The sequence below is a fragment of the Phacochoerus africanus genome, chromosome 1 (genome assembly GCF_016906955.1).
Source record: "Phacochoerus africanus isolate WHEZ1 chromosome 1, ROS_Pafr_v1, whole genome shotgun sequence".
Taxonomy (NCBI): Eukaryota; Metazoa; Chordata; class Mammalia; order Artiodactyla; family Suidae; genus Phacochoerus; species Phacochoerus africanus.
Window position 1 is genome coordinate 163,345,669 of NC_062544.1, and position 27,246 is coordinate 163,372,914.

A 27,246-nucleotide genomic window follows, 5' to 3' on the forward strand; every position below is an offset into this window, starting at 1 on the left:
ATTTTTTGTAAAAAACACTGAAAATGTATCATTGTAACCATTTTAAAGTGTACAGTACTGTGGTGTTAACTATACGCACATTGTTGTGCAACAGAATGATAGGTATGTTTTATATACATAATCTAGCTGTATTCATAAAATTCAAGTTAACATGCACATTATATTTCAAACCTTTTAACTGTAAACAGCTCATACATCCTGCTTATTTCTCCACAGAAATTAAGAGATTACAATGACATTTAAGGTAAAACCCTGAACAAGGTTAGATGAAAGCTGATGAAATGTTTCTCCTGGTTTCATGGAAACATATGTATGTATTCTCACCAAGGTTTTGGATAATTTTAATGTGCTATACATAAACTACCAAATTTTTAGCAGTCCTTCCTCAACTTCTCCACCTTTTCCAGATAATTACACAAGACAGAAAAGGAGAATTTTCTCTGAAAACTAAAACTGAAAGAAAAATTAAAAGGATATGGCATTTTTCGTGATTTATATTGCTTTCTGCTTACATATAAGACACAAAAATTTGTGTCTATTTTACAACATAAATGCAGTTGGAGACATGTCAAGTACAGAGTTATTACTTCCGTTTTTTTTTTTTTTGGCTTTTTGCCTTTTTTCTAGGGCTGCTTCCATGGCTTATGGAAGTTCCCAGGCTAGGGGTTGAATCGGAGCTGTAGCCATTGGCCTACGCCAGAGCCACAGCAACGTGGGATCTGAGCCGGGTCTGCAACCTACACCACAGCTCTCGGCAATGCCAGATCCTTAACCCACTGAGCAAGGCCAGGGACCGAACCCGGAACCTCATGGTTCCTAGTCGGATTAACCACTAAGCCACGACGGGAACTCCAAGTTATTACCTCCTTTAATTCCTATGATGGTGCCCCGAAGGCCAATTGGAACAGAAAAGTTCTCTCTCACATTGACAACACGGTCAAAGAGGCGAAATTCTGCATCCCGATCAGGAATAACTCCATGTTGCTGTTCTAAAGGCTAAAAAGAAAAATGATTTAGTTATTCTAATTTTAAAAAGTTTTTCTATTAATATTGAAAACATTTTGTTCTTTCTACACTTTTTTTTTTTAGGGCCACACCTGTGGCATACGGAAGTTGCCAGGCAAGGGGTCTAATTGGAGCTGTGCCTTCGACCTACACCACAGCTCACGGCAACGCCGGATCCTTAACCCACTGAGTGAGCCAGGGATCCAACCTGCATCCTCATGGATACTAGTCAGGCTCATCACCCCCAAACCATGACTCTCCTTCTATACGTTCAAAGCAAAAACAACTTTGAATTCTTTTTTTTCCCTTTTTTAAAAAAAATTTTTTTTTGAGGAGTGTGCACATACTCCATAATTATTTTTAATTACAACAATAATAAAAACTCCATCAATTAAGCAAATCTTGTTAGAAACCAATTAAGAAAACTTGGTAGAATTCAAATTGGAAACAGTTTGAATTGACAATTCTGAATGAATAGTAATAAGAAACTATCTATCATACAGTAATTAAAGAACATTTTAAATCTTACCCTTCAGCTGTATCTTCATAGCTCTTTTATACTTGTAGGTAACTAGCTAGTTAACTAATTCCAAAGCAAATATATTCATCACTGTATACAATTTTCTTTTCATGTTCAATAATATCTAGTGATTGGTTTGCATGGTTTAGGAAGAATGCCTGTTCTTTAAATTTTTTTTTTTTTTTTTACAAAATAAAATACATATATTTAAACACAATTACATGCACACAGATTATTATATCATGGATCTTAAGAAACAAATTAAGTGACTCCCTCTGGAGAAGTGGAATGGAAAATATGCTGAGACAAATAGGAAATTTATTCTATACTTTATCCCATTTTGTATGGCTTTCATCTTTACTATTTAGTATTATCTATTACATTTCAATTTTTCTTTAAAAATTAGTGTTATATTAAAATTGTGTATATTATGCAACTAAAATTTATAGAGAAGAAAGCCTTATATACCATTAAATATTTTACATGGCATAATAAAAAGAATAACTTAACTGGTAAGAATAACAAAAATAATACACCCTCTGAAAATAAGTAAAATATAAAATGCATAAGTTGGTTAAAAAACAGTGTTACTATATAAATATGTCCTCACAATTTGTTACATCTTACTGATTCTTCAATAAAGGCATTACACATTCTAGGTGATGTGATAAAAAAGACATTATAGACTTTACATTGTACCATGGAGAGAAATAGTTATTAATAATACAATTGTAGACTTATTTAATTGTACAGTTGCATTATTTAATTATAATTATCATAAATTCTTTGATGGAGAGGAAATCAGAATCAGTTCTAAGAAGACTTCAGCATTCCAGAATGATGTTAAATGACCCTCTTCATGGTGGATTATGCACTTATTTACTATGAGATATATTTCTTCTTCAGAGATTCCTTGTTTGTGTATCAATTGTAGATTTTTGGTTTGCAGTTATTCTGAAGTTTTGATGTAAAAGTATATATGTATATGAGATTGTTTTAAGTTGTTGTTCTCTTAATTCCAAGTTTATCTCCAGTGTCCTACATTTGTACCCACCTCTTCTCATGATTTCTGATTTTGGTGGTATAATCGTGCATGGATGATTTTGTATCTTTACTGTATATATACCTTTACTGGTGAGCCTTGTCATTTGTGGAATTTTTGTTTCCTGTTGCTGTCTTTTCTTTTCTGCCTAGAGAAGTTCCTTTAGTATTTGTTGTAAGGCTGACAACTTTGAACTCTTTAACAGGAAACTTACTCTGTATAGCAAATGGGGCTTCACTGTCACTCGAACCTTCTTATTATTCTTTCTTTGCTGAGGAAAGAAAAATTTTTAAATTATTATTGCTGAATAATAATTTTGGACATGACTGAATTTTAAAAAGCCAAAAGAAATGAGTGATAAATAAATTAATAAATTCATACTTTTAAAGTAAAATTTTTTTGTTGATAAAAAATAGTAAAATGCAAACTTGTAAGTATACAATCTGATGCATTTTTATAGTATAACCATATCTATGTATAACTACACTCAGCTTAAGAAACAGAACATTACTAAGCACAACATAAAAACCCCTGGAAAAAGTCATTTAAAAAAAAGAACCCCTTGTATTGCCTCCCAGTTACTACCTCTCTCCAAAGTAACTTTACTTTTTTTTTTTTTTTTTTTTTTTTTTGCTTTTTAGGGCCGCACTCACAGTATATGGAAGTTGCCAGGCTAGGGGTGGAATTGGAGCTGCAGCTGTTGGCTGCAGCAATGTGGGATCAGAGCCTGAGAATGCAAACTACACCACCGCTTATGGCAATGCTGGATCCTTAACCCACTGAGCGAGGCCAGCGATTGAACCTTTGTCCTCATGGATACTATCGGGTTTGTTACGCTGAGCCACAATGGGAACTCCAATCTCTGAATTTTTGACTATCTAAAAAATGCTGGAAGAAGAGTTTTCTTTTCTCTTTGCTACTTGTTAATTCTGTGACCTCACACTTAAACATCAGCTTCCTTCAATCTGTAAAATGGAAATATTACTTGTTCTACCTAATAAAATGTAAGAATAATTTATATCCATTGCAATCCATCACTAGCATTCACACTAAATTTTTCAAAAAATGAATTCTTACCTAGTAAGAAAACTGGCAGCTGTTTACTTGTATGATACTCACTTATCTTTCAGAACCCACCTTACAGAAATAAGTACAAAAGGGCATAAAACAGCCCTAAGCTACGAAGGCCATACACTATAGAATTCTTGTATTTATACACTATAAAATGCTCAAGCCTTTAAAAAGAGTCTGCTTTCTTTTATTACAGAAATATTTCATTTCATTCTTATTTCATTCTTTCAACAAATATTTACTGAGTTCCATTTAAGCTGATTTAGGTATTGTGGATAAAATAGTATATTCTAGTTGAGGGAGACATACAAGAAACAAAACAAGGAAAATAAATAGCATGTTTGAAGGTAAAAAGCATAGAGGAAAATAAAGCAGATAAGGGGATCAGCAGTGTGGGGAGAGACTCAAGTTTTAAATAGGGTGAAAAGTGAAGGTCTTACTGACAAGGTGTCTATGTTTCCAGCCCACAGCAGACTAGAAGTACTAATAGGGTACGACTGGTGTCCACTGACAACAGCAAGAAGAAAAAACATGAGAAGAGATTTAAAGTAATTTAAAAAGCAGACATAAGAACTGTGCATGGAGGATTGCATGTGAAAAAACAACCCATATGCTCTAACAAATCCTTAGGCATTATTACGTTACAGCATTGATTAGAGAATGTGGCATTCAAACCTGATTCATTAGGCAAATTAATAAACTGGGGCATTTTCACGATAGGCCCACAGCTATTAAATGAGAAGTTCTGGGGAACGACTACTCAAAATGTGATCACCTGGGAGCTTGTTAGAAAATGCAGACTATCAAGAACTGTTCATCTGAGAGCTACTGGATCAGACGCCCCCTGTTATTTGTTTGCACATTAGTTTAAGAAGTACTGCTCTGACAGCAGAATCTAGAATGTGTGTTTTTTAATAAGCTCCTCCAGTAATTCTGATAATCAGCTAAGTTTGGGAACCATTGTCCAATAAGAAAACTACAAATACTTTAAATAATGACCCTGCATTAAAAAGAGTTTAAATTATGTTCAGAATGTTATGTTCATTTTTTTAGTTTTTTCTCCTTTTTTTTTTAAATTACCCTAATAACATTACAACACTGAAAAGGGGAAAAAAACCACTCATAACGGTTCCTCTGTGACATAGTAACGGGTTTTTTTTTTTTTTTAAACTATTATCTATACATGCACACAGTTTTAAAATGTTGTAATCAAAATAATAGACTACAACTTTGTACATGCATCTTCAGCTCACAAAGTAAAGGGAAAATGTGTAAAGCATTTTAGAAAGCTCTGCATCCAAATGGGTTCAAATAAAATTTAGGGGTTTAAAGTTATAAACTTTTGTTAAGGGGGAAACTCACTTCAAAAACAACGCTGAACAGATTTTACATTAAAAGACGATCACAAAGAAATGCAGGCTTTCTATCCTCGGCTGAATATCAATGACCTTTCAAAATATCAAACTCTTGGCTATGAGCCTTACATTTTTTCTTAAAAAGAGTCACTTGCTGGTGATTTTCCAGACCATATTTATAGCTCTTCAGTGTGTGATGAGAGAATTCAAATAGTAATAGCTAAGTATTATTAAGCATTAATAAAGCTAGGCACTATTAGAAAGAATTTATACATATTAACTCAGTTCTTTTGAGGACCATATGAGGTAGGTGCTATTTTATTCTCATTTTACCCATGAGGATATGGAGGCATAGAAAGGCTATCTTGCCCAAGGTTTTAAATATTGAAAGAGGGATGGGGAAGATGGCTTTAGAGCACAGTTCTTAATTTATTCTATTAATTAATTAATTTTTTACTCTGCTATTAATTTAAACAAGAGAACTTTGTTAGAGAAGAAACATTATTTTAATAAAAAGGCAAATATGTGAAAAATAAAATTTAAAGTTAAAAAGGGAACATAATTAATCCATTTTCTATTGTACCAAGATAGGGAATCAAGGAGTTCCCTGGGGGCACAGTGGGTTAAGGATCCAGCATTGTCATTGCTATGGCTTGGGTTGCAGCTGTGGTACAGGTTCTACCCCAGCTCTGGAAACTTCTACATGCTGGGGGTGCAGCCAAAAAGAAAAAAAAAGATAAGGGATCAAAATAGATTAAAAAAAAAGATAAAATAGTTAAGTCCACATAGGTTATTGCTTTTTAAAAAAATTTAATACTTTCTAAATTAACAAAATTAATTTTTAAAAATTCAAAAAACATCTTTTAACTTTTTTTTTTAAACAACTGCACCTGCGGCAAATGGAAGTTCCCCAGCTGCTGGCCCACACCCCAGCCATAGCAATGCCAAGGATCAAACCTGCATCCTCATAGACACCATGTTAGGTTCTTTTTTTTTTTTTTTTGGTCTTTTTGCTATTTCTTGGGCCGCTCCCGCGGCATATGGAGCTTCCCAGGCTAGGGGTCGAATCAGAGCTGTAGCCACTGGCCTATGCCAGAGCCACAGCAACGCGGGATCTGAGCTGCGTCTGCAACCTACACCACAGCTCATGGCAACGCCGGATCGTTAACCCACTGAGCAAGGGCAGGGATCGAACCCGCAACCTCATGGTTCCTAGTCGGATTCGTTAACCACTGCGCCACGACGGGAACTCCCATGTTAGGTTCTTAACCCGCTGGACCAATGTCAACTCCCTTAATTTTTTTAATTAAAGTTAATTTACAATGTACTAATTTCTGCTATATAGCAAAGTGACTCAGTTCTATATACATAGTTACTGCTTTTTAAAATCAACACAAAAATGGATAGTTTAAGTGCGAATTCAAAAATACTAAGCAACTGAGTGAATCTGTCAGTGGAAAGTACACTTTAGAAGTGATTCTGTAAAGGTGAAATAAATATAATTTTTATGTTCTATAAAAAGATGAACTGTATCTTTAAGGAACCTAGAATAGGAAAGATCAACCTTATTTCTCAGTCACATACTTTCTATTGACTAGACTCACAAAATATTCTTAAAATTAGAAACATTACAAGGATATAAAATTTAAATGCTATGGCTTTATTATACTGACATGTATTTATATTTATTTAGATAAACTTAAGGGACACTGGAAATGGTTGAAACTTTTTTTTTTTGTCTTTTTGCCTTTTCTAGGGCCGCAACTGCGGCATATGGAGGTTCCCAGGCTAGGGTTCGAATTGGAACTGTAGCCACCGGCCTCCGCCAGAGCCACAGCAACGCGGGATCCGAGTCGCGTCTGCGACCTACACCACAGCTCATGGCATCGCTGGATCCTTAACCCACTGAGCAAGGGCAGGGATCGCAACCTCAAGGTTCCTAGTCGGATTTGTTAACCACTGAGCCATGACGGGAACTCCAGAATAGTTTGGCATAGATTTAAAATCACTGAATACATGTTTTAATTGATTCAAACAAATTATTTGTAGAGTAAGATATAGTTCATTTAATTTCAAATCTCATCAATAATTTTGGTTACTAAAAATTAGTACCTTGCACTTTTCAACTTCTTCTTCAATTTTCTCAACAATAGCTGCATCCAGAATTTGTAAATCACAAGAAGAACGAGACAAAGTACTGACAGGATGTCCCTTTAGCCAAGTAATAATTTCTTGAACTTTCTCAGCACTATATTAAAAACAATAATTTTTTCACATTAAAACTTCCTAAGGGTTTATATAAAAGGCTTAACATAAACTTTCTGAGGGCTGTGAATTATGAAAGATATCAAATACATCACTAATCACTATACTTAATTGGGGCTAATTATACATCTAATAATAAACATGGATGTGTTACTTCTCAGTAATTAAAACCACAAAAAAATTAGTTTAAAAGTACTTTACTGATATAAATAAAATAAAAATTATATTACAAACTTAATGCAAGAATAAAACAATATCTAAAATCCTTCCCCCCAGAAATAATAGAAATTCTTTTTTTTTTTTTTTTTTTGCTTTTTAGGGCCATACCCTGAGCATATGGAAGTTCCCAGGCTAGGGGTCGAATCAGAGCTGCAGCTGCCGGTCTATGCCACAGCAACACACAGCAACATGAGATCTGAGCCGCATCTGTGACCTACACTATAGCTCATAGTAACACTGGATCCCCGACCCACTGAGTGACGCCAAGGATCAAACCTGAATCCTCACAAAAACAATGCCACAATAGAAACTGCTAACTACTGTACCTTTCAGTGGAACCACTAAGTTGAATTGTGAGGCAATAAGTCGCACAAATTTTGCTTACCCATTCTCATTTTCTCCAGGCCAAATGTCATCTTCATAGAACACATCCTCTTGGCTATTTTTGGCTATATAACTAAATAGTTCTGGAGCTCTAGCCAAACAAACAAACAAACAAATATGCTGCTTTAAAAAACAGATATGGCTAATTTTATTATAAACTTCATATCAAATAATTCTGGATCCTAAGGGGACATATTAAATATATCGAGGACTGATTACTGTACATGGAATATTAATGAGGGATAGAGACTAAAAGATTGAAAGTATTCATAGGCCCTCAAAAAAATATGAGGGAGCAATAATTCAATTCATAAGCTATAATAAACTACAATTACTTACAAACTTCAATTACTGGCTCTATTCACTCTTAGAATATAGTGACAGGTAATAGACAAAAATAACATCTACATGTTCATTTTCAAATTTTCACAACAAAGCCAGAGCACTCCACAATATAGCAAATGAAAATCCATTAAATTTCTTCTGATATTTCCCAAAAATTCCATTGTTTCCTGAACAGGACAGTATTTTCAAATACACACAAGTAGCAGACTGAACACATGTGCTTATTTCTGCTCCCTTCCCAATCTACTAAAAGAATGGTGAAACCTAAAAAACGGCATAGACCTAGAAAGACTAAGAGAGAAGCAGAGAATCAGATAGTATATATGAGTTAACAAAATTTTAGAAACTGAAAACTGAATAGGTAAGTGTGAACTGATCTGACATAAAAATAAGCTGCACCCTGAGCCACCAGTGACGGACATCAATAAAAAACAAGTTGATTTAGACTGTGGAAATCTGCAAAAGCTCAGGAGATATGGGCTCCAAGTACATCTTAATGCTATAGTATGGGGTAAGGTTTAAGAGGTTTTCAGTTGAAAATTTTGTATAACAAGCAGTCAGGCAATCACCTTCCACCTCAGCATAAATCCTGCAGATTATTTTTGGAGAGGTTGAATAGGGCTGCTCTAGCCTTGGTTATTCTAAGCACAGGAAACTGGATGGGTGGGCATGAAGAGAATAGGTGTCCTACTGAAAACAGGATTAATGAAAGTATAACTACTGAATGATGTGTCGCTAGGAAGCAGGCCAAAAAGTATAACATCTTTTAGAAACAGACTCTGAGATGGAGATAAAAATGCAGGAAATTTATTAGTGAGTTCTGTGGAAGCAATATCTGTGGAAGGAAAGGAAGAAAGGAAGGAAGCAGAATTGGACAAAGGGAGAAGATTGGCTGTGATTCATTTTTAATGATCTCCTTGGCCAGTAGCATAGAGATCTCAAACTAGGACAGCTCCTCAGACTTATCCGGAACTGGGGCAATCAGGCTGGCTGAGCCTTTACATCTCCTTGTTGATGAGGTATTGAAACTGTGGCTGCTGTGGGAAAGGGACATAACTTTAGGTGAGGCAGTTCTCTCCCTGGTTAATTTCCAGAACACTGGAAGTCAGTTTTGTTCTCCATTCTGTCCTTCAAGAAAAACGCTGGCAAATACCTTTCTGAGAAAACTACCCAGCCTAAAGAAAATATGTACATATAGGGAGTGATATTTGGAGATTCTTTGCTGAAATAGCTAAGTTCCACTGGACAAGCCCCATTGTAGCATATTAAGTTTCCAATCAGCTTTTTAACCATAGTACACTAAATATAAGACATAAAAAACCACCAGATTAAAAAAAAAAAAAAACCTTTAACATAAGAGATCAAACCAAACAGAAAAGAAAAAAAAGCACTGTGTAGAAATCAGAAAATATTGAAAATAAAAGAATATCTAGATTACTGTCTTCAGAAAAATAAGTTATTTCATTCATTATAAGAACAAGATGCTATAAAAAAGGAATGGTAGAGAATATGGATATCCTTTGAGAAACTAAAAATGAGTAAATAAAAATTTAAAATTATCTAAGTTAAAGGTTGAAGAAATTTCCCACAAAGTAGAACAGAAGTATAATACAGAAAATATGAGGAGTTAAGAAAATTTAGGATAATTAATCTAGAAGGTCTAACATCTATCAAAAGGAGCCCTAGAGAGAACAAAACAACAAAAAAAAGTGAGGAGGAAAATATCAAAGAAATAATACAAGAGTTTCTCAGAATGGAAAGGGATGAGTTTCAAGTCTAAAACGGCTGAATAGCACAACAGCTAAGACATGGAAACAAGCTAAATGTCCACTGACAGATGAATGGATTAAGATGTTATACACAACGGAATACTACTCAGCCATAAAAAAAGAACAAAAACAATGCCATTTGCAGAAACATGGATGGAACTAGAGACTATCACACTAAGTGAAGTAAGTCAGAAAGAGAAAGACAAATACCATATGATATCACATATATCTAGAATCTAATATACGGCACAAAATGAACCTTTCCACAAAAAAGAAACTCATGGACTTAGAGAACAGACTTATGGTGGCCAAGGGAGAGGAGGAGGGAGTGGGATGGACTGGGAATCTGGAGTTAATAGATGCAAACTACTGCCTTTGGAATGGATAAGCAATGAGATCCTACTGTATAGCACTGGGAATTATATCTAGTCACTTACTATGGAGCATGATGGAGGATAATGTGAGAAAAAGAATGTGTATATAGGTATGTGTGACTGGGTCACTTCGCTGTACAGCCGAAAATTGACAGAACACTGTAAATCGGCTATAATGGAAAAAATAAAAATCCTTTTTTTTTTTTGTCTTTTTGCTATTTCTTTGGGCCACTTCTGCGGCATATGGAGCTTCCCAGGCTAGGGGTCGAATCAGAGCTGTAGCCACTGGCCTATGCCAGAGCCACAGCAACGCGGGATCTGAGCTGCGTCTGCAACCTACACCACAGCTCATGGCAACGCCGGATCGTTAACCCACTGAGCAAGGGCAGGGACCGAACCCGCAACCTCATGGTTCCTAGTCGGATTCATTAACCACTGCGCCATGATGGGAACTCTGAAAAAATAAAAATCATTTAAAACAGAAAAACAGAATAAAAAGTAGAACTGAAAGGCTAAAAAGAATTAAAAAAATAAAAAAGCTGAAGTGCAAAATGAGAGAAAAAAGATTCATACCAAGGCACAATACCATTACAATAGTAAATAGCATTGGGAAAGGGAAGATTCTAAAAAGATTTCAGAGAATGAAAACAGATCACACACAAAGATTCAGAATCAAAATGGCACAAGACTTCTTGACAGCAAAGGAAACAAGATAATGGAGCAGAGCTTTTCAAATTCTGAAGGAAAATCATCTCTAATCTAGGATTCTAGACACAGGCAAGCTATCAGTCAAGTATCAGGAAGATTTAAAGACATTTCCAGACACGCAAGCCTTCTTAGGAAGCTACTAGCATTAAGTGCTCCATCAAAATGGAGACATACACCAGAAGGAGTAAAGCATGAAAGCCAGGAAATAAAGGAATCCTATGAAATAGTTTTTAGGTCTATCACAAGAGAACTCCCTAAAATAGTGTTTTAACAAGAAGTAATCAAGCTAAAGTGTCATTAGGGTAGACCCTAATCCAATATGACCAGTGTCCTTATAAAAAGGGGAAATTTGGAGAGATGATAAGACACACAGGGAGAAAACTATGTAAAGATGGAAGACTGGGGTGATGCATGTATAGGTTAAAGAACAAGAAGCTAGGAAAGAGGTATAGAACAGTTCCTTTCTTAAGCACCTTCAGAGGAAGCCCTATCAACACCTTGAATTTGGACTCTGGTCTCTAGAACCGTGAGGCAATATACTTCTATCGTTTTAAGCCACCAGTTTGTGGTACTTTGTTAGAGCAGTTCTAGGATACTACTATGAAGAAGGTTAGAAACCAGTGGAACAATGGAAAGAACATTCAGCTGTTAATCAGAGGTGGAGATATTTCCTGTAAATCTTTGACACTCTGTAAATCTTGGGACTTAGATTTCTCTTTTCATAATGAAGGGCTGAGACTTGTTGATTTCTTAGACTATTTCAGAAAAACAATAATTCAAGTATAGTAATCTATTATCTAGCTAGAGTTTTAAGAAGATTCACTATGCTGAGAGTTGTTTTGTTTATATTAATCTTCTTACTACTAACACAGACATGCAGAGTAGTGCATAATTTATGATATTAAGGATTTTTTTTTTTTAGTCTTTTAAGGGTCATATCCATGGCATAAGGGGTCAAATTGGAGACATGGCCAGCCAGTGGCCTAGGCCACAGCCACTGCAACACCAGATCTAAGCTGCATCTTGGACCTAATGTCGAAGCTTACAGGAATGCTGGATCCTTTAAAACACTGAACGAGGCCAGAGATTGAACCTGCATTCTCATGGATACTAGTTGGGTTCATTACTGCTTGAGCCACAATGGGAACTTCACAAGTTAAGGATATTTTTAATAAGGCCAATTCTTATCTTTTTTCATTCTGAATAAAGTAAGTATGGTATTTTTCTACTCTATTTTAGTTGATGGCTATGACGCTCCATGACATTAAGTTTACATGTAACACATGTCACATTTTACTAAAGGAAACATCTTCCTTATGTTTTTGGATGTCTAGTAGGATCCTGCTGGGCACTTACCTCTCTAAGTACTCTGCAAGAAGTTGCTCTGCTGCAGATGAATACATCCATTCACTTCCAACTTTCTTAGTATATCCAGGTACCTCCTCATTTTTTTTGTTGAATTTGAGGTTCAAACCCACATTTGCTTTATGGTCTCCATGAGGGCTGAATTTAAACCACACATACACACACACACACACACACACACACAAAAGTTTTAAAATTTTGTTCAATGAATAAATAGCTTTGCTTTCAATTCTTAGAAAAGTTTAGTTTTGATTGTTTTTCTACATTTTAGTTAACATGGTTATTTCCAAAGTAGTGGAAAGACTAGAGGAAAGGCTTCAAAACCCAAGTTAACAAAGCATATAAATAGATTATGTAATTAGAGAGGAGAGTGAAATAAGAGAATGAAATATATTATTGAGATTCACACACACCTTCTGATACCTTTTTTCAAGGTTCAATTTGTTAGCTGCTAAAAATAAGAACTGTCTTTTCAACCATCTAAAGCATGTGCCATTTAGATGAAAGATCACCATCAGAGGAATTTATGCATAATTTTAAAAGAAACTTCAGAGCAATTAATACGAGAAAATACTGAAATATTAACTATTTTATTTTTATCATTTTTCTGCCACTTTAAGTAAATTTCTCTAACATAAACTTACTTTCTCCTAGATCCTCTTCCAATAAAAATACTTCCTGTAAACCTTGAAACAAGGTATCCACTCACTCCAAGGCGACTGGCCAACACATATCCTGGGTTGTACTTTATAGAATATTTCTTTAAACATAAAAACAAAAAGGTCAATTATGGAAACACAAAGCATTAAAGCATTTCTTTACCTTTAAATTCTGGAGATAATCAAGACATCACTAACATTCTGGATTGCAGCAATGCAAGGATTCTCAAAGTAAGTGACCTATTTCCACTCCCCTCTCCCCCCTTAAAATTTTTTTTTCTATGGTCACACTTGCAGCATATGAAAGTTCCTGAGCCATGGATGAAATCTGAGCTGTAGCCTCAACCTATGTCCACGGCTGCAGCAATGCCATATCCTTTAACCCACTGCACTGGACTGGGGATTAAACCTGTAGTCACCTAAGCTGCTGAAGTCAGATTCTTAACCCACTGTGCCAGAGCAGGAACTCCCCTTCCCCTCCTTTTTGAAAGGATTTATAGGCAGAATTTTTCTGCTCCCCTTTTTCCTTAAGGGACAGAATTCCCAAGGATGAATAAAGGAGGAGGAAATATACAATTTTTGAAACTAGCCGAAGAAATAAACTCTTGTAAGTACTAAATGGCAAACTCTGTAGGCAAGAACTATTTTTTAAAAAATTATAGTTGATTTACAATGTTGTGCCAATATGGGCTGTACAGCAAAATAACACAGTCATACATATGTATACATTCTTCTTAAATTTATCTTCTATCACGGTCTATCCCAAGAAACTGGATATAGTTCCCTGTGCTGTACAGCAGGACCTCATTACTTATCCATTCTAAATGTAATTGTTTGTATCTAATAACCCCAAACTTCCAGTCCATCACTCTCTCCCTCTCCTCCTTTCTTGGCAAACACATGTCTGTTCTCTATGTGAGTGAGTCTGTTGAGAACCATTTTTTAAAAAGCAATTTTCATATTCTAAGAAGGGCCTGGTAAAGTACCTGGGACAGAAAGAGGTCTTAGTAATTACTACATTCAATTAGAACATGAGAATATCATCAAAATACTTGCTACTGAGGAGATTAGGAGTGTCCTTCCTATATGGATATAAGTGATATTTGCTTTCCCTAACTATTTACTACCATACGAAAATAACAAGTATGTACAGGCTTGTAATTAACACATTATTAGTAGAATTCAGTCAATGAAATGTAATCTTTATTTGTACACTTAAGAGAAGAAACAATGAAGACTGACTGTCAAACTAAAAAAAAAATATCAGAGCATATATATATATCTTTTTTTTTTTTTTGTCTTTTTGCCATTTTCTTGGGCCGCTCTCGTGGCATATGGAAGTTCCCAGGCTAGGTGTTGAATCAGAGCTGTAGCCACCAGCCTACGCCAGAGCCACAGCAACGTGGGATCCAAGCCGAGTCTTCGACCTACACCACAGCTCATGGCAACGCTGGATCCTTAACCCACTCAGCAAGGCCAGGGATCGAACCCGCAACCTTGTGGTTCCTAGTCGGGTTCGTTACCCACTGCGCCACGACAGGAACTCCAGAGCATATAATTTTTAACCCAGAAGTAAACACTCAGAAATCCAGTACCAACTAGGGTAAGCTACTATATACTCCTAACATCGTGATTTCATATACTATATTCTTGTAAATGAATATATAAATATAATAAATATACTAAATAAACTACATAATATTTTATGTTTTTTATAGGAATATAAGGATTTTTAGCATCAATAATAAGTAAAATTAAAATTAAACATATTGTGTTTTTGTTTTGTTTTCCCTCCAAGGTTCAGGAGGGAAAGTAAAATTAAAGTAAAATTCCCAGAGATTGTTAAGAAATTATTTTCTTTTTTTTTTTAATGGTCATGTCTACAATGATCCCTAAATGGTTAAAATTTTTTTTAGTGGCCTGGAACATAAAGTCACTATTAAAAAATACATTAATATGCTAGTGAAGAATGCAACACAATCTTCCATCAAAAGTATTATCAGGTTTAGAAATAATACAAAAAAATGAAGTAATCTTGATTCTGAATTGAACTGAATCAAATATCAATTCAGAAAGGAAGAATCAAGGTAGTAGTTCTCTACCACAGGTAGTACCACTTTTCTAATAAGCATTTGAAAATGTGTAGGGGCACATTCAGTTACAATAACTGACACAGGTTACAAGCACTTAATATCCAGGGACCAAGGATCCCAATTGTCCTGCCACATACAGAGGCAATCCCATACTGTCCCTCTCAAAATACATTTAGTACTCCTTTTGAGAAATACTAGGTCATGGCGTAATTAAAAATTAATTAAAATAACCCAAATATCCTACAAAATATAACATAAAAAGTAGAGAAATAAGAAGGCTTGAGTAAAGTTAAATAAGATATGTAAAGAAAGTATACTGTAGAAGCCATGCCTACCAACACTGTACTCTTAGAACTAGGAAGGTTTTTTCCAGCTCTAGAAAAAGCCAAGGATGAAGCAACACAAGTTCTTCTACTTCCACTGACTCCCAGTACAAAGCTCCAGCTCCTTATCCTAATCTTCTAACCACGCCTTCTGAGTTCTTTCTCCAAAAGAGGCCCGATGGCAAGATTTTAGGGACTTCTCTGCTTTCCATAAGGGTTCCTCATGGGAATATTGATGTCTAATGCCTTAAATTCATTTTACAGGATTATAATGCTTTAGATTTTATGACTAGTTAAAATAAAATGTAAATAGCAAAGCTGGCTGAATGTGAATTAATTTCAGTCCAGTTAATTATCCAGTCAATAAAAACAAATAACAGACATCAGTATCATCCCTTATCTTAACAAGTAAAAATAAAAAGATGCTATGAACTTAAATGCAGTTTCCCAATTTTCTCCAGGGACTGTTCATTATGAGCTAAACAGAGACATAATTTTTGCAAGAAGGTCACTTATTACTTGTAACTAAAAATATAGACTTTGATTAACCATGAAAGGTTTTTAAAAAAAACCTAAGTCTACTCCCAGAGGGTATGCTAATCAATGTGCCACTTATAAACTTGAACAAAATAACCCATATAACCATTAGAGATTAATAGTGGGGTTTCAGTAGTTTTCTCCCCAAAGATCTGAATGCATTTTTTTTTTTTTTTTTGCTTTTTAGGGCCACACCTGCAGCATAAGGAAGTTCCCAGGATAGGGGTTGAATCACAGCTGCAGGTGCCAGCCTATACCACAGCCACAGCAATGCCAGATCCCAGCTGTGTCTGCGACCTACACCACAGCTCACAGCAATGGATCCTTAACTCACTGAATGAGGCCAGGGATCGAACCTGCATCCTCATGGATACTAGTTGGATTCATTACCACTGAGTCACAACAGGAACTCTAGATCTGAATGAAATTTTGATTCCGTGCTTATTTTTAAATGATACTAGATGTAAGTGTGAGAGAATTTAATTAGTTTTACACAAAATATCTGCAATAATTCAAAAGGTACCAAAAAATCCTTCTAACATTTTTAAAGTTAATCAATTTTAAATTAAATAATATGGATTATAATACTCACATGCTGGTTCTGTATTAAAGCATCAAGATTGGGTTCACATGGAATGCTGAAAACCACACGAATCCTGCCTTCAGTAATCACGTCCCCTGAATCCTGAACCTTGGAGGGAAAACAAAACAAAACAAAAACACAGTATATTTTAGTCTCTTTAACTACATTTTATTTACTTATATTTTTGCTTATTTGAACAGTATTCATTATTTCTGAAATTCAGTGAGACAGTAGAGGTAGAATTATCTTGGAATTTTAAGTGGATGCATGTATATTATAAATTTGGTTATTTGTACCTTGCTTTAACAGTTGTTAACCAGTCTTTTTTTTTTTTTTTTTGGTCTTTTTAGGGCTGCACCTGCAGCATATGAAGGTTCCCAGACTAGGGGTTGAATTGGAGCTGCAACTACTGGCCTGTGCCACAGCCATAGCAACACTGGATCCTGGGAGTTCCCGTAGTGGCACAGTGGTTAACGAATCCGACTAGGAACCATGAGGTTGTGGGTTTGGTCCCTGCCCTTGCTCAGTGGGTTAACGATCCGACATTGCCGTGAGCTGTGGTATAGGTTGCAGCTGAGCTGTGGTGTAGATTGCAGACGCGGCTCGGATCCCGCGTTGCTGTGGCTCTGGCCTAGGCCAGTGGCTACAGCTCCGATTGGACCCCTAGCCTGGGAACCTCCATATGCCGCGGGAGTGGCCCAAAGAAATAGCAAAAAGACAAAAAAAAAAACAAAAAAAACACAAAAAAACCCACTGGATCCAAGCCACATCTTCGATCCACACCACAGGTCATGGCAATGCCGGATTCTTAACCCACTGAGCAAGGCCAGGGATCGAACCTGCATCCTCATGGATACTAGTTGGGTTCATAACCTGCTGAGCCACAATAGGAACTCCTCCAATCTTTATTTTTTTAAATGAACTTAAATTTATAAATAATTTCAAACTATCAAAAAGCTTCAAAATAAAAAGACGCTAGGGAGTTCTTGTTCTGGGCTGTGGGTTAATGGTCTGGTTTGTCTCTGTGGAGGTGCTGGTTTGAGCTAAGACCATGAAAATATCTTGCTCCTAATCAAAAATTCCCCTTAGATTTATCTTCCAGTGATGACTGTTGCCTGATTCAATCTGTATCATAAATGGTTGTTAAATGGCCTGGTGCAGTGGGTTAAGGGTGCAGTGTTGCAGCAGCTATGGCTAGGTCTTGGCTCCAGCTCGGATTCAGTCCCTGGCCCGGGAACTTCCATATGTTGCAGGTGCAGCTAAAAAAGAAGGAAAAAAAAAAAGAGGTAAAAAAACACTTTAAAAATCATTTACTCACATTCACCTATCATCAACAATTTACTCCATTTACTTCAACATTTGTGTTCTATGTGTGTATTTACATACATATGATTATTTTTTGGAACTTTCTGAGGGTATTACATATTCCATGTCCCTTACCTATAAATATTTTGGTGCATATTTCCTAATAAAAAGGATATTATATAACCACAGTACAATTACCAAATACATAAGTTTATAATGACACATACTTTAATCTACTGTAAATGCAGTACCTAAAAATGTTCTATATTTATAGAAAACTTTTTTCTCCCTCTGCTAAAGGATCAGGCTAGGATCAGATATTGCATTTAGTTGTCATAGCTCTTTAGGCTCCTTTAATCAAGAATATACGCTAAGCCTTTGTCGTTCATTCCCTGACATTTTGAAGAATATAGTTCATTCCTCCCTCTCCATGCTGTCTTTAAAAAAAATTCTTCATTTTGGGTTTGTCTAATGCTTCCTTGTGATTAGGTTCAGGTTATATATTCTCAGCCAGCACAGTGCAAAGATGTGTCCTTTGTAGAGCATTCCATCTGGAGGTACATGACGTTCATGTGTCCCTCACTGTGATATTAAATTTTTTTTTTTTGCTTTTTTAGGGCCGCACCCACCACATATGTAAGTTACCAGGCTAGGGGTAACTGGAGCTACAGCTGTTGGCTAATGCCACAGTCACAGCAATGCAGGATCCAAGCCATGGCTGCGACCTATACCATGGCTCACAGCAATGCTGGATCCTTAACCCACTGAGTGAGGCCAGGAATTGAATCTGCATCCTCATGGATCCTAGTTGGGTTTGTTTCTGCTATGCCACAATGGGAATTCTTGTGATATTAATTTTGATCATAAAATCAAGATGTTGATCAATTTCTTTACTGTACAATGATAGACTGTTTTCCTTGCAACTAAATAATCTACATGGAGACACTTTCTAAGACCATGAAAATATCTTGCTCCTAATCAAAAATTCCCCTTAGATTTAGCTTCCAGTGATGATTGTTGCCTGATTCAAGCTGTATCATAATGGTTGTTAAATGATAGTTTTTCCAACTCCCTCACCCACTCCACAATTATCCTTAACATGACACTATAAATAAAAACCCTTTCTTTCCCCATTTATTTACTTATTTGTTATCAATATGGAAATACGGAATCACGCTTTTTTTTTTTCTTTTTAGGGCCACACCTGCAGCATATGGAAATTACCAGGCTAGGGGTCAAACTGGGGCTACAGCTTCTGGCCTACGCCACAGCCACAGCCACACCAGATCTGAGCCTCGTCTGTGACCTACACCACAGCTCCCAGCAAAGCTGGATCCTTGACCCACTGAGCGAGGAGGCAAGGGATTGAACCTGCATCCTCATGGATACTAGTCAGATTCATTTCTGCTGCACCACAATGGGAACTCCTGGAATTATGCATTCTTATTCCCCACCCTCAGTAGTTTATAATTCAGTATGTATTCAATTGTTTTGGTACTCAAAAAGCCCCAGGTTGGCCAGTAGGATCCTCTTCAACCTGCTTCCTGTGTTTATGAGACATGCTCTCATCATTCTTTTGAGTTCTTCTTTGTTTCCTGCATAATGAGAGGTTCTAGGCTCATCTTGTACCTATCCTGCCCCAGTCCTATAATCAGCCATTTCTCTTGAGAAGACTGGTTCCTTTTAGTAGGAAATGATATTAGAGATCAAGATTGGAGTGTTACATGTGTTCACTGCTTACTAGTGTGTCTTTGCTTGCTATCCTTTTGAGCAAATAGAGCTAGAGAATACATGTACGTACAGGCATATATGCACTCATTTATCAAGAAACATATATACATACATATCTACACAATATGCCTATATATATTCATATATAAGAATATATACATATTTTAGCAATCATGAGTTCATGTTAATATTTCCAATTCTAACCCATCCTCACAGGTTCTTTCCTGCATTCTCCTGTTCTACTTGCATGTACCTTTTTCCATGTGAAAGCTAAAGTTCCCCAAAACATCAACCAATTTATAAATTCATCAACCCAATAATACATCTAAAATAATCTCAGAATTGCTTCATCCATACTACAATAAATCAATCTATGAAAAAAGAAATCAGAATTTGAATTCTTTTTCCACCACCACCTCATGCCAGTGTGCTCAAGACTAAAGATATATAGCCAAATATTGTGTTTATAAATTAGATGAATGAATTCTTTCTTATTTTCCCCTCCAGTATTACACTTTATTATACACCTAAATGAAAAGAAGTTAAATAATTATACTAACTTGAAATCAGAAAGAAATTTAATTAGTAATAGTAATAGGAACTAACTTCTCCAGTGCATCCATAATATGGAGTTCCCAGCATAAAGACCATACTTCTAGGAGGAAACAAGTCATCCAATGTTTTGATACTGGAGAAACGGGAGTCAAAAGCTCGGACGTCCTATGTAAAATGAAATATCAAAATAAATCATCACAGTCAAAATTACTATAGATTGCATATCAAATTTTTTCCCTATAGGATTATGACTATGCTGTCTATAGATGTCAAATGTAAGGATTTTCTACATAACAATATTAGAAGCTAAAATTTATTGTCGGCTTATATGCCAATACTCTTCTAGTACTTTACACATTTACTAGTTCATTTCATTCTCAAGACAGACCTTTGTAGCAGAGACCATTACCAGCCCTACTTTACAGATGAGGAAACTAAAGCCCAAGGTCATACAAATAATTCTACCCCGTCTGTGCTCTTAGTATGCTATCCTGTTTCCCTCAAATTACATGCTTTTCTAAAAACCTGCCTCCTTACAACATCTAAGATTATAAACACAATAGCAAATGCTTTTTGTATTTACCAATTAACTTTTTAATATTTATTTTTATTTTCCAAAAAAGGCAAACTTTTTTGAAAATAAAAATATATAAGACAAGTTTCCTAACCATACACAGAATGACTATCTCATGATGTTATATTCCTTTTAAAGACTATAGTATTTTGCAAATTACATTAAATAATAATCTACATTAAATATTGCTATATTAGTCTTCCCTTTGTAAATATTAATTTGATAGCCTTTTCTTTATACAGTGTGTAACAGTGTACATTAAGATAGAATTGAGACTTGATGGAGACTTACTTTGACAATAGTTTGATAAACAAATGGAAGAACTTGTTTTGACCACTGTTTCTCTAGATGAACTTCACCATTTTGGTTTATTTGATATTTACGACCAGTGAGTAACTGACCATACACAACTGCAGATGTTTCGTTTATTATTATCCCTTTTCTTCTCAGGTAGCTCAAAGAAAAAAACAAAAAAGAAATACAAATGTGTATGAGTGTGTTTATATTCTATGATAATAATCATCATTCACACTACCAACTCAAATGCTTAAATGAACTTTATATAAACATGCTAAAGCATGTTTTCTTTTTTTCTTTGTTGGTACATTATGAAGTATTTTAGTGACAAACTGGGCAAGGCTATAACTGCTGCTAACTAGATTTTATTTTAAACTAGAACTCTTTACATTTTTAGAATGCAAAATGAAGATCCAATCAGTATTCAGAGTGATCATAATGTTAAGTAAAAGATAATTTAAAAAATAAGTACATTAGACCACCACATTCTAGTTCAATGACATTAAATACTTTTTATGACACTCACTATTCTGAAATTCCTTGCACTTCTTTTGTCCAGTTAGATTGCTCTTTGTCCCCAAGATGGACCACTTTAGACGGTGGCACGGTTCTTCCCAAATAAAGCTTCTGTGTTCCTGGAGGTTCTTCCAAGTAAAACCTTCAAAATTAAAATAAAATTTAAAAAATTATGGTACCCCCAAATGTGTGGTTTGATACAGAGTCTAGCGGTGCGAATCTTCTAAGCAAAAAGACTTCTACGTGGTATAAAAGCAAAAAAAAAAAAAGCCTTTTTTTTGGTGGTTTAAAAAAAATGTTTTTATTTTTATGGCCACACCTGTGGCATGTGGAAGTTCCCAGCCTAGGGGGCAAATAAGAGGTGCAGTTGCCAGCCTACACCACAGTCACAGCAACATAAGATCTGAGCTGCATCTGCGACCTATGCCTCAGTTTGTGACAATGCCAGATTCTTAACCCACTGAGCAAGGCCAGGGGTTGAACCCACATTCTCATGGAGATCATGTCGGGTTCTTAACCTGCTGAGCCACAGTGGGACTCCAAGCCTCATATTTAAAAACTGTAATATGAATTTCAGAACAAGGACTTATAAAAAACTTAATCAAAATTAATAACAAATTACTATTCTCTGGCTTCGCTCAGTGGTTTAAGGGTCTGGCATTGCCATGAGCTGTGGATAGGTCAGAGATGTGGCTCGGATCCCACGCTGCTGTGGCTGTAGTGTAGGCCAACAGCTGCAGCTCCGATTCGACCCCTAGTCTGGGAACATCCATATCCTGTGGGTGTAATGGAAAAAAAAAAACAAAACAAGATTCAACATAGTGAAGATGTCAGGAGTCCCCTCGTGGTCTAGGGGTTAAGAATCTGGCTTTGTCACTACTGTGGTGTGAGTTTGATTCCTGGTCCAGGAACTTCTGCATGCTGTAAATGCAGCCAGAAAAAAAAAAAAGCTGTCAAATCTTCACAAATTCTAAGTTTAATACAATTCCTATCAAAATCTCTGTAAGATTTTTATAGATATAAAAAAGTTTATTCTAAAATTATATATGGAAAGGCAAGGGACCAAAAACAGCTAGAACAATTTTGAAAAATTAAAAAGGACAAAGGAAAAAATAAAGTGGAAGGCATCACTCTACCTAAGTTTAAGACTTACTGCATAGCTATAGTAATATGACAATGTGGTGTTGGCAGAGAACAGACATAGAGACAAATGGAACAAAACCGAGAACCCAGAATTACACCCACACACACATGCTCAACTTATTATTATTATTTTTTTTTGTCTTTCTAGGACCACACCCATGGCATATGGAGGTTCTCAGGCTAGGGGTTGAATTGGAGCTATAGCTGCTGGCCTATGACAGAGCCACAGCAACACAGGATCCTAGCTGCGTCTGCAACCGACATCGCAGCTCACGCAACGCCGGATCCTTAACCCACTGAGCAAGACCAGGGATCAAACCTGCCTCCTCATGGATACTACTCAGATTCATGCCCATTGAGCCACAACAGGAACTCCAACATGTTCAACCTATTTTTGACAAAGGTGTAAAAGTAATCTAATGGTAGAAGGAGATTTTTTCAACAAACAGTGCTAGAGCAATTCAATATGCATAGGTAAATATATGAACTGAACTTCATACCTTATATGAAAATTAGTTCAAAATGGATCATAGATTTAAATGTAAAAGGAGGAAGTAAAAGTATAAAACTTTTTAAAGAACATTACAGGAGAAAACCTTCTTTTAGACCTGGGGCTGGGTGAAGTGTCCCTAGACAAAAAGCTTGATCAATAAAAGGAAAAACTGATAAACTGGACTTCATCAGAGGTGGGGGAATGGAAATCTGATGATTAAAAAAGAATGTTCAAGATTCATATTGGAATTGACCTCTCATCAACAAAATTACATGATAAAACACAAGTGAGATATGTTCTCAGAGATGTGAAGAAAAAGGATTAAGTCTCTAAAATTCTAAATCTAGGAGTTCCCATCATGGCTCAGTGGTAACAAACCTGACTAGTATCCATGGGGATGCTAGTATTCAGCAGCTGCAGCTCTGATTCGACCCTCAGCTTGGGAACTTCCACATGAGGCAGGTGTGGCCCTAAAAAGACAAAAAAAAACCCTTAAGATATCAGGCCAAATTTACATGAAACAAAAGTAAAAGATGACAAGGAATAGGTTGTCCAAATAATCACTGATAAAATGATTGTCAACTTGAATAAAATGTTAAGAAATTATTTTTAAAATAAAAGATACATGTTTAAAAAATTAATATATTACTTAAATGAAACCTGGGAAGGACATGGAAAAGGTGGTTTTACATGCTATTCATTCTCATCAGAAAGAAATACATTTGGCAAATTTTATAATGATAACTGGTAGAAAAGAATTAGGATGCAGAACTTACATGCTATTAAGAGGAAAAAGGGAAAAAATAATATATCCATCTCAAGGGATATACAATAAACTGTCAGTAGTGGCTGGGCTTGGAATGGTGTGATTAGAGGACTTTTATTTTCACTATAGAGTGTAATTATTTGACAAGAGTTATTATATCACTTAAAATGTATGACTGAAAGCCATCAAATAGCAAAGCACATATAAACTTTAAAAATTATAATTCAAATTTTACTCACTTAGTTTCTCCATCTGATATACCAACAACTCTAGCTTCTTCAAGATGAGGCCAGTTAACAAAGACAGACTTTCCAAGCACTGATGAAGCTATATTTTCTACACTCTTAAAGTAAAAGCAGAAAAGTTTATTCATGTTTTACATCCAAGAAAAAATTTTACAGAAGCAAAATTAAATAATTAAAAACTGCCTTGTGTTTCTAACTGCATATTTAAAATCTATAAAAAAATAAAATAAAATCTATAAAAACTCCACTTTATCCTGCTGTATAGCACTGGAACTATAACTAGTCACTTATGATGGGAGCATGATAATAATGTGAGAAAAAAGAATGTATACATGTATGTGTGAATGGGTCACCTTGCTATACAGTAGAAAATTGACAGAACACTGTAAACCAGCTATGATGGAAAAAATAAAAATCATTATTAAAAAAACCTCCACCTTAATAATTAAAACAGATATAAAATATTATTTGATTGCTCAAACCAATTATTCCCTATTAGTACCTGCTCTTCTCAGTTTATTCCAACTTAATTATTCTATCCACTCGAATTCAGTTAGTTTTTTAAATTTCTCTTCTCTAAATTGTACCTTTATTGCTATTCTTTTTTCTTTCTAGTATTTTCCAGTGTTTCTATTGAGATTTTAATTTTTTCCCTTATCTTTTTTTTTTTTTTTTGCCTTTTCTAGGGCTGCACCCGCAGCATATGGAGGTTCCCAGGCTAGGGGTCTAAACAGAGCTATAGCTGCCAGCCTACACCACCAGCCAAAGCAACCTGGGATCCAAGCTGCGTCTGCGACCTATACCACAGCCCATGGCAACGCTGTATCCTTAACCCACTGAGTGAGGCCAGGGATTGAACCCACAACCTCATGGTTCCTAGTCAGATTCGTTTCCGCTGCTCCACGAGGAGAACTCCTTTTTTCCCTTATCTTAAAAAGTTGTTTTTCAGCTGTTTTTTACCTGTCTTTCTTTACTCTTTATCATGAATTTGTGGAAGTTTACCAAGTTTATCTTCCTTTCCCTTTGCCAATCTCTTCTTATTAGAGGGGAACTATGACCAATTTAAAGTACTTTTCTGTAATACAAAGATCACGATGCTAGGAAGCTTGCCTTCTCATTTTTTTCAATAGCACTGGCAGTTATTAGTAAAGGGCGGTCCACTGATTTTAATTCTGAATGAAATTACTTGGTGAGAAAACAGGTTTCAGTAAAATCAAACAGAAGAACACTACCTATAATGTATTATTGTCCACGATGATAATAGCAAACCTTAGTAGAAGTAATGCTTAGCAAGAAACCTAGGTTCTTAGTTCTGCTTCCAACTAGCTGAGTGAATTGCCCTTTCCCAAAATCCATTTAAGTTTTTTAATTTGTAAAATCAAGAAGCTGGATTAATTGTTTTACAAAATGCTGTCCAGTTGTAAAATTCTATGATTCTTTTATTCTCTCTCTTTTTTTTTTTTTTTGCTATTTTAGGGCTGCACCCGAGGCATATGGGGTCGAATCAGAACTGCAGCCGCGGGCCTACACCACAGCCACAGCAACACGGGATCTGAGCCTCCTCTGTGACCTACACCACAGCTCACGGCAACTCTCGGATCCTTAACCCACTGAGTGAGGCCAGGGATCGAACCCGTGTCCTCATGGATCCTAGTCGGGTTTGTTAACTGCTGAGCCAGGAAGGGAACTCCTGATTCTTTTATTCTCTTGATTATCTTTGCTTATTTTTCTCATGGCAACTGAAAAAAGTGAAAAGAAAAGCAGAGATGTCTAGAAAAGGGCCATTATTCACTATTTCATATCAAACAGTCAGATAACCTAAAACAAAATCTAAGAAATGTGATTTCATTTCAGTTTGTGGTTGGTATAATTAAATATGAACATCAGACTTATTTCAAGTTAGAAACCACAGGTCCAAAATTAGGTTCTACAACCTTTTAGCTATAGACTCTCAGGCAAATCCTTTAATCCCACTGAGACTCAGTACTCTTTTACGAGAAGAAATTATAACATCTATCCCACAATATTAATTTAAGGATAAAGTAATATACACAAAAGTTTTCATAAGCTGTAAAATGCTGTACAGTCAGTCCTCTGTATCCTCGGTTCCACATCTGCAGACTCAATCAACAAATGATAGAGAATATTTGGGGAAAAAAAATTCCAGAATATCAAAAAGCAAAACTTGAATTTGTCTAATGCTGGCAACTATTTACATAGCATTTACATTGTATTTACAAGTATTTATATTGTATTAGGTATTACAAGTAACAGAGATGATTTAAAGTATAATCAAGGATATGCGTAATCACATGCAAATATTACACCATTATCATATGAGAGACTTGAGCATCCACAGATATTGGTATCAGTGAGGAGTCCTAGAACAAATGCCCTGGGAATACTAAGGGACAACTATATTCTGTAAGAAATAATATCTTAAGTAAAAATTCTTAAGAGCAAACATTATTATTATTATTGGTTTAGACAACAACTTCGTGGTAGAAAGTGAAATATAAATAGAAATTCACTTTTTTGTTTAATCATTAGTAGTGAATATTTCTTTAACAATTAGAGATGACTATTTTTAGACTTCTGGGGGTAATTTTTTATTTATTTTATTTATTTTTTTTATTATTTTATTTTTTTTTGTCTTTTTTTGTTGTTGTTGCTATTTCTTGGGCCGCTCCCACGGCATATGGAGGTTCCCAGGCTAGGGGTTGAATCGGAGCTGTAGCCACCGGCCTACGCCAGAGCCACAGCAACGCGGGATCCGAGCCGCATCTGCAACCTACACCACAGCTCACGGCAACGCCGGATCGTTAACCCACCGAGCAAGGGCAGGGACCGAACCCGCAACCTCATGGTTCCTAGTCGGATTCGTTAACCACTGCGCCACGACGGGAACTCCGGTAATTTTTTATTTTATTTATTAAATTTAGACATTTCTTAATGTGAATATACAAAAGAATGACTATTCTGATAAAACAAGTTTCAACATTAG

At 35.7% G+C, this 27,246-nt stretch overlaps 1 protein-coding gene across 8 annotated transcripts in view; it reads right to left on the bottom strand.

The window, feature by feature from the left end:
- XRN1 (5'-3' exoribonuclease 1) overlaps window positions 1-27,246 on the bottom strand; it is a 111,426-nt gene that overhangs the window by 30,406 nt on the left and 53,774 nt on the right. For 4 of the 8 annotated variants that reach the window (XM_047783863.1, XM_047783848.1, XM_047783870.1 and 1 more), the window contains exons 19-29: window positions 24,237-24,340; window positions 21,606-21,737; window positions 21,074-21,236; window positions 20,260-20,373; window positions 16,627-16,725; window positions 13,067-13,182; window positions 12,414-12,560; window positions 7,863-7,952; window positions 7,106-7,241; window positions 2,782-2,838; window positions 864-996 (exon numbers count right to left, since the gene is read on the bottom strand). In XM_047783863.1, coding sequence (XP_047639819.1) covers window positions 864-996; window positions 2,782-2,838; window positions 7,106-7,241; window positions 7,863-7,952; window positions 12,414-12,560; window positions 13,067-13,182; window positions 16,627-16,725; window positions 20,260-20,373; window positions 21,074-21,236; window positions 21,606-21,737; window positions 24,237-24,340 — 1,291 coding nt within the window. Of the gene's footprint in view, window positions 1-863; window positions 997-2,781; window positions 2,839-7,105; window positions 7,242-7,862; window positions 7,953-12,413; window positions 12,561-13,066; window positions 13,183-16,626; window positions 16,726-20,259; window positions 20,374-21,073; window positions 21,237-21,605; window positions 21,738-24,236; window positions 24,341-27,246 lie in introns of those variants that run through there. The other 4 variants (XM_047783879.1, XM_047783887.1, XM_047783895.1 and 1 more) reach the window with 4 other exon arrangements.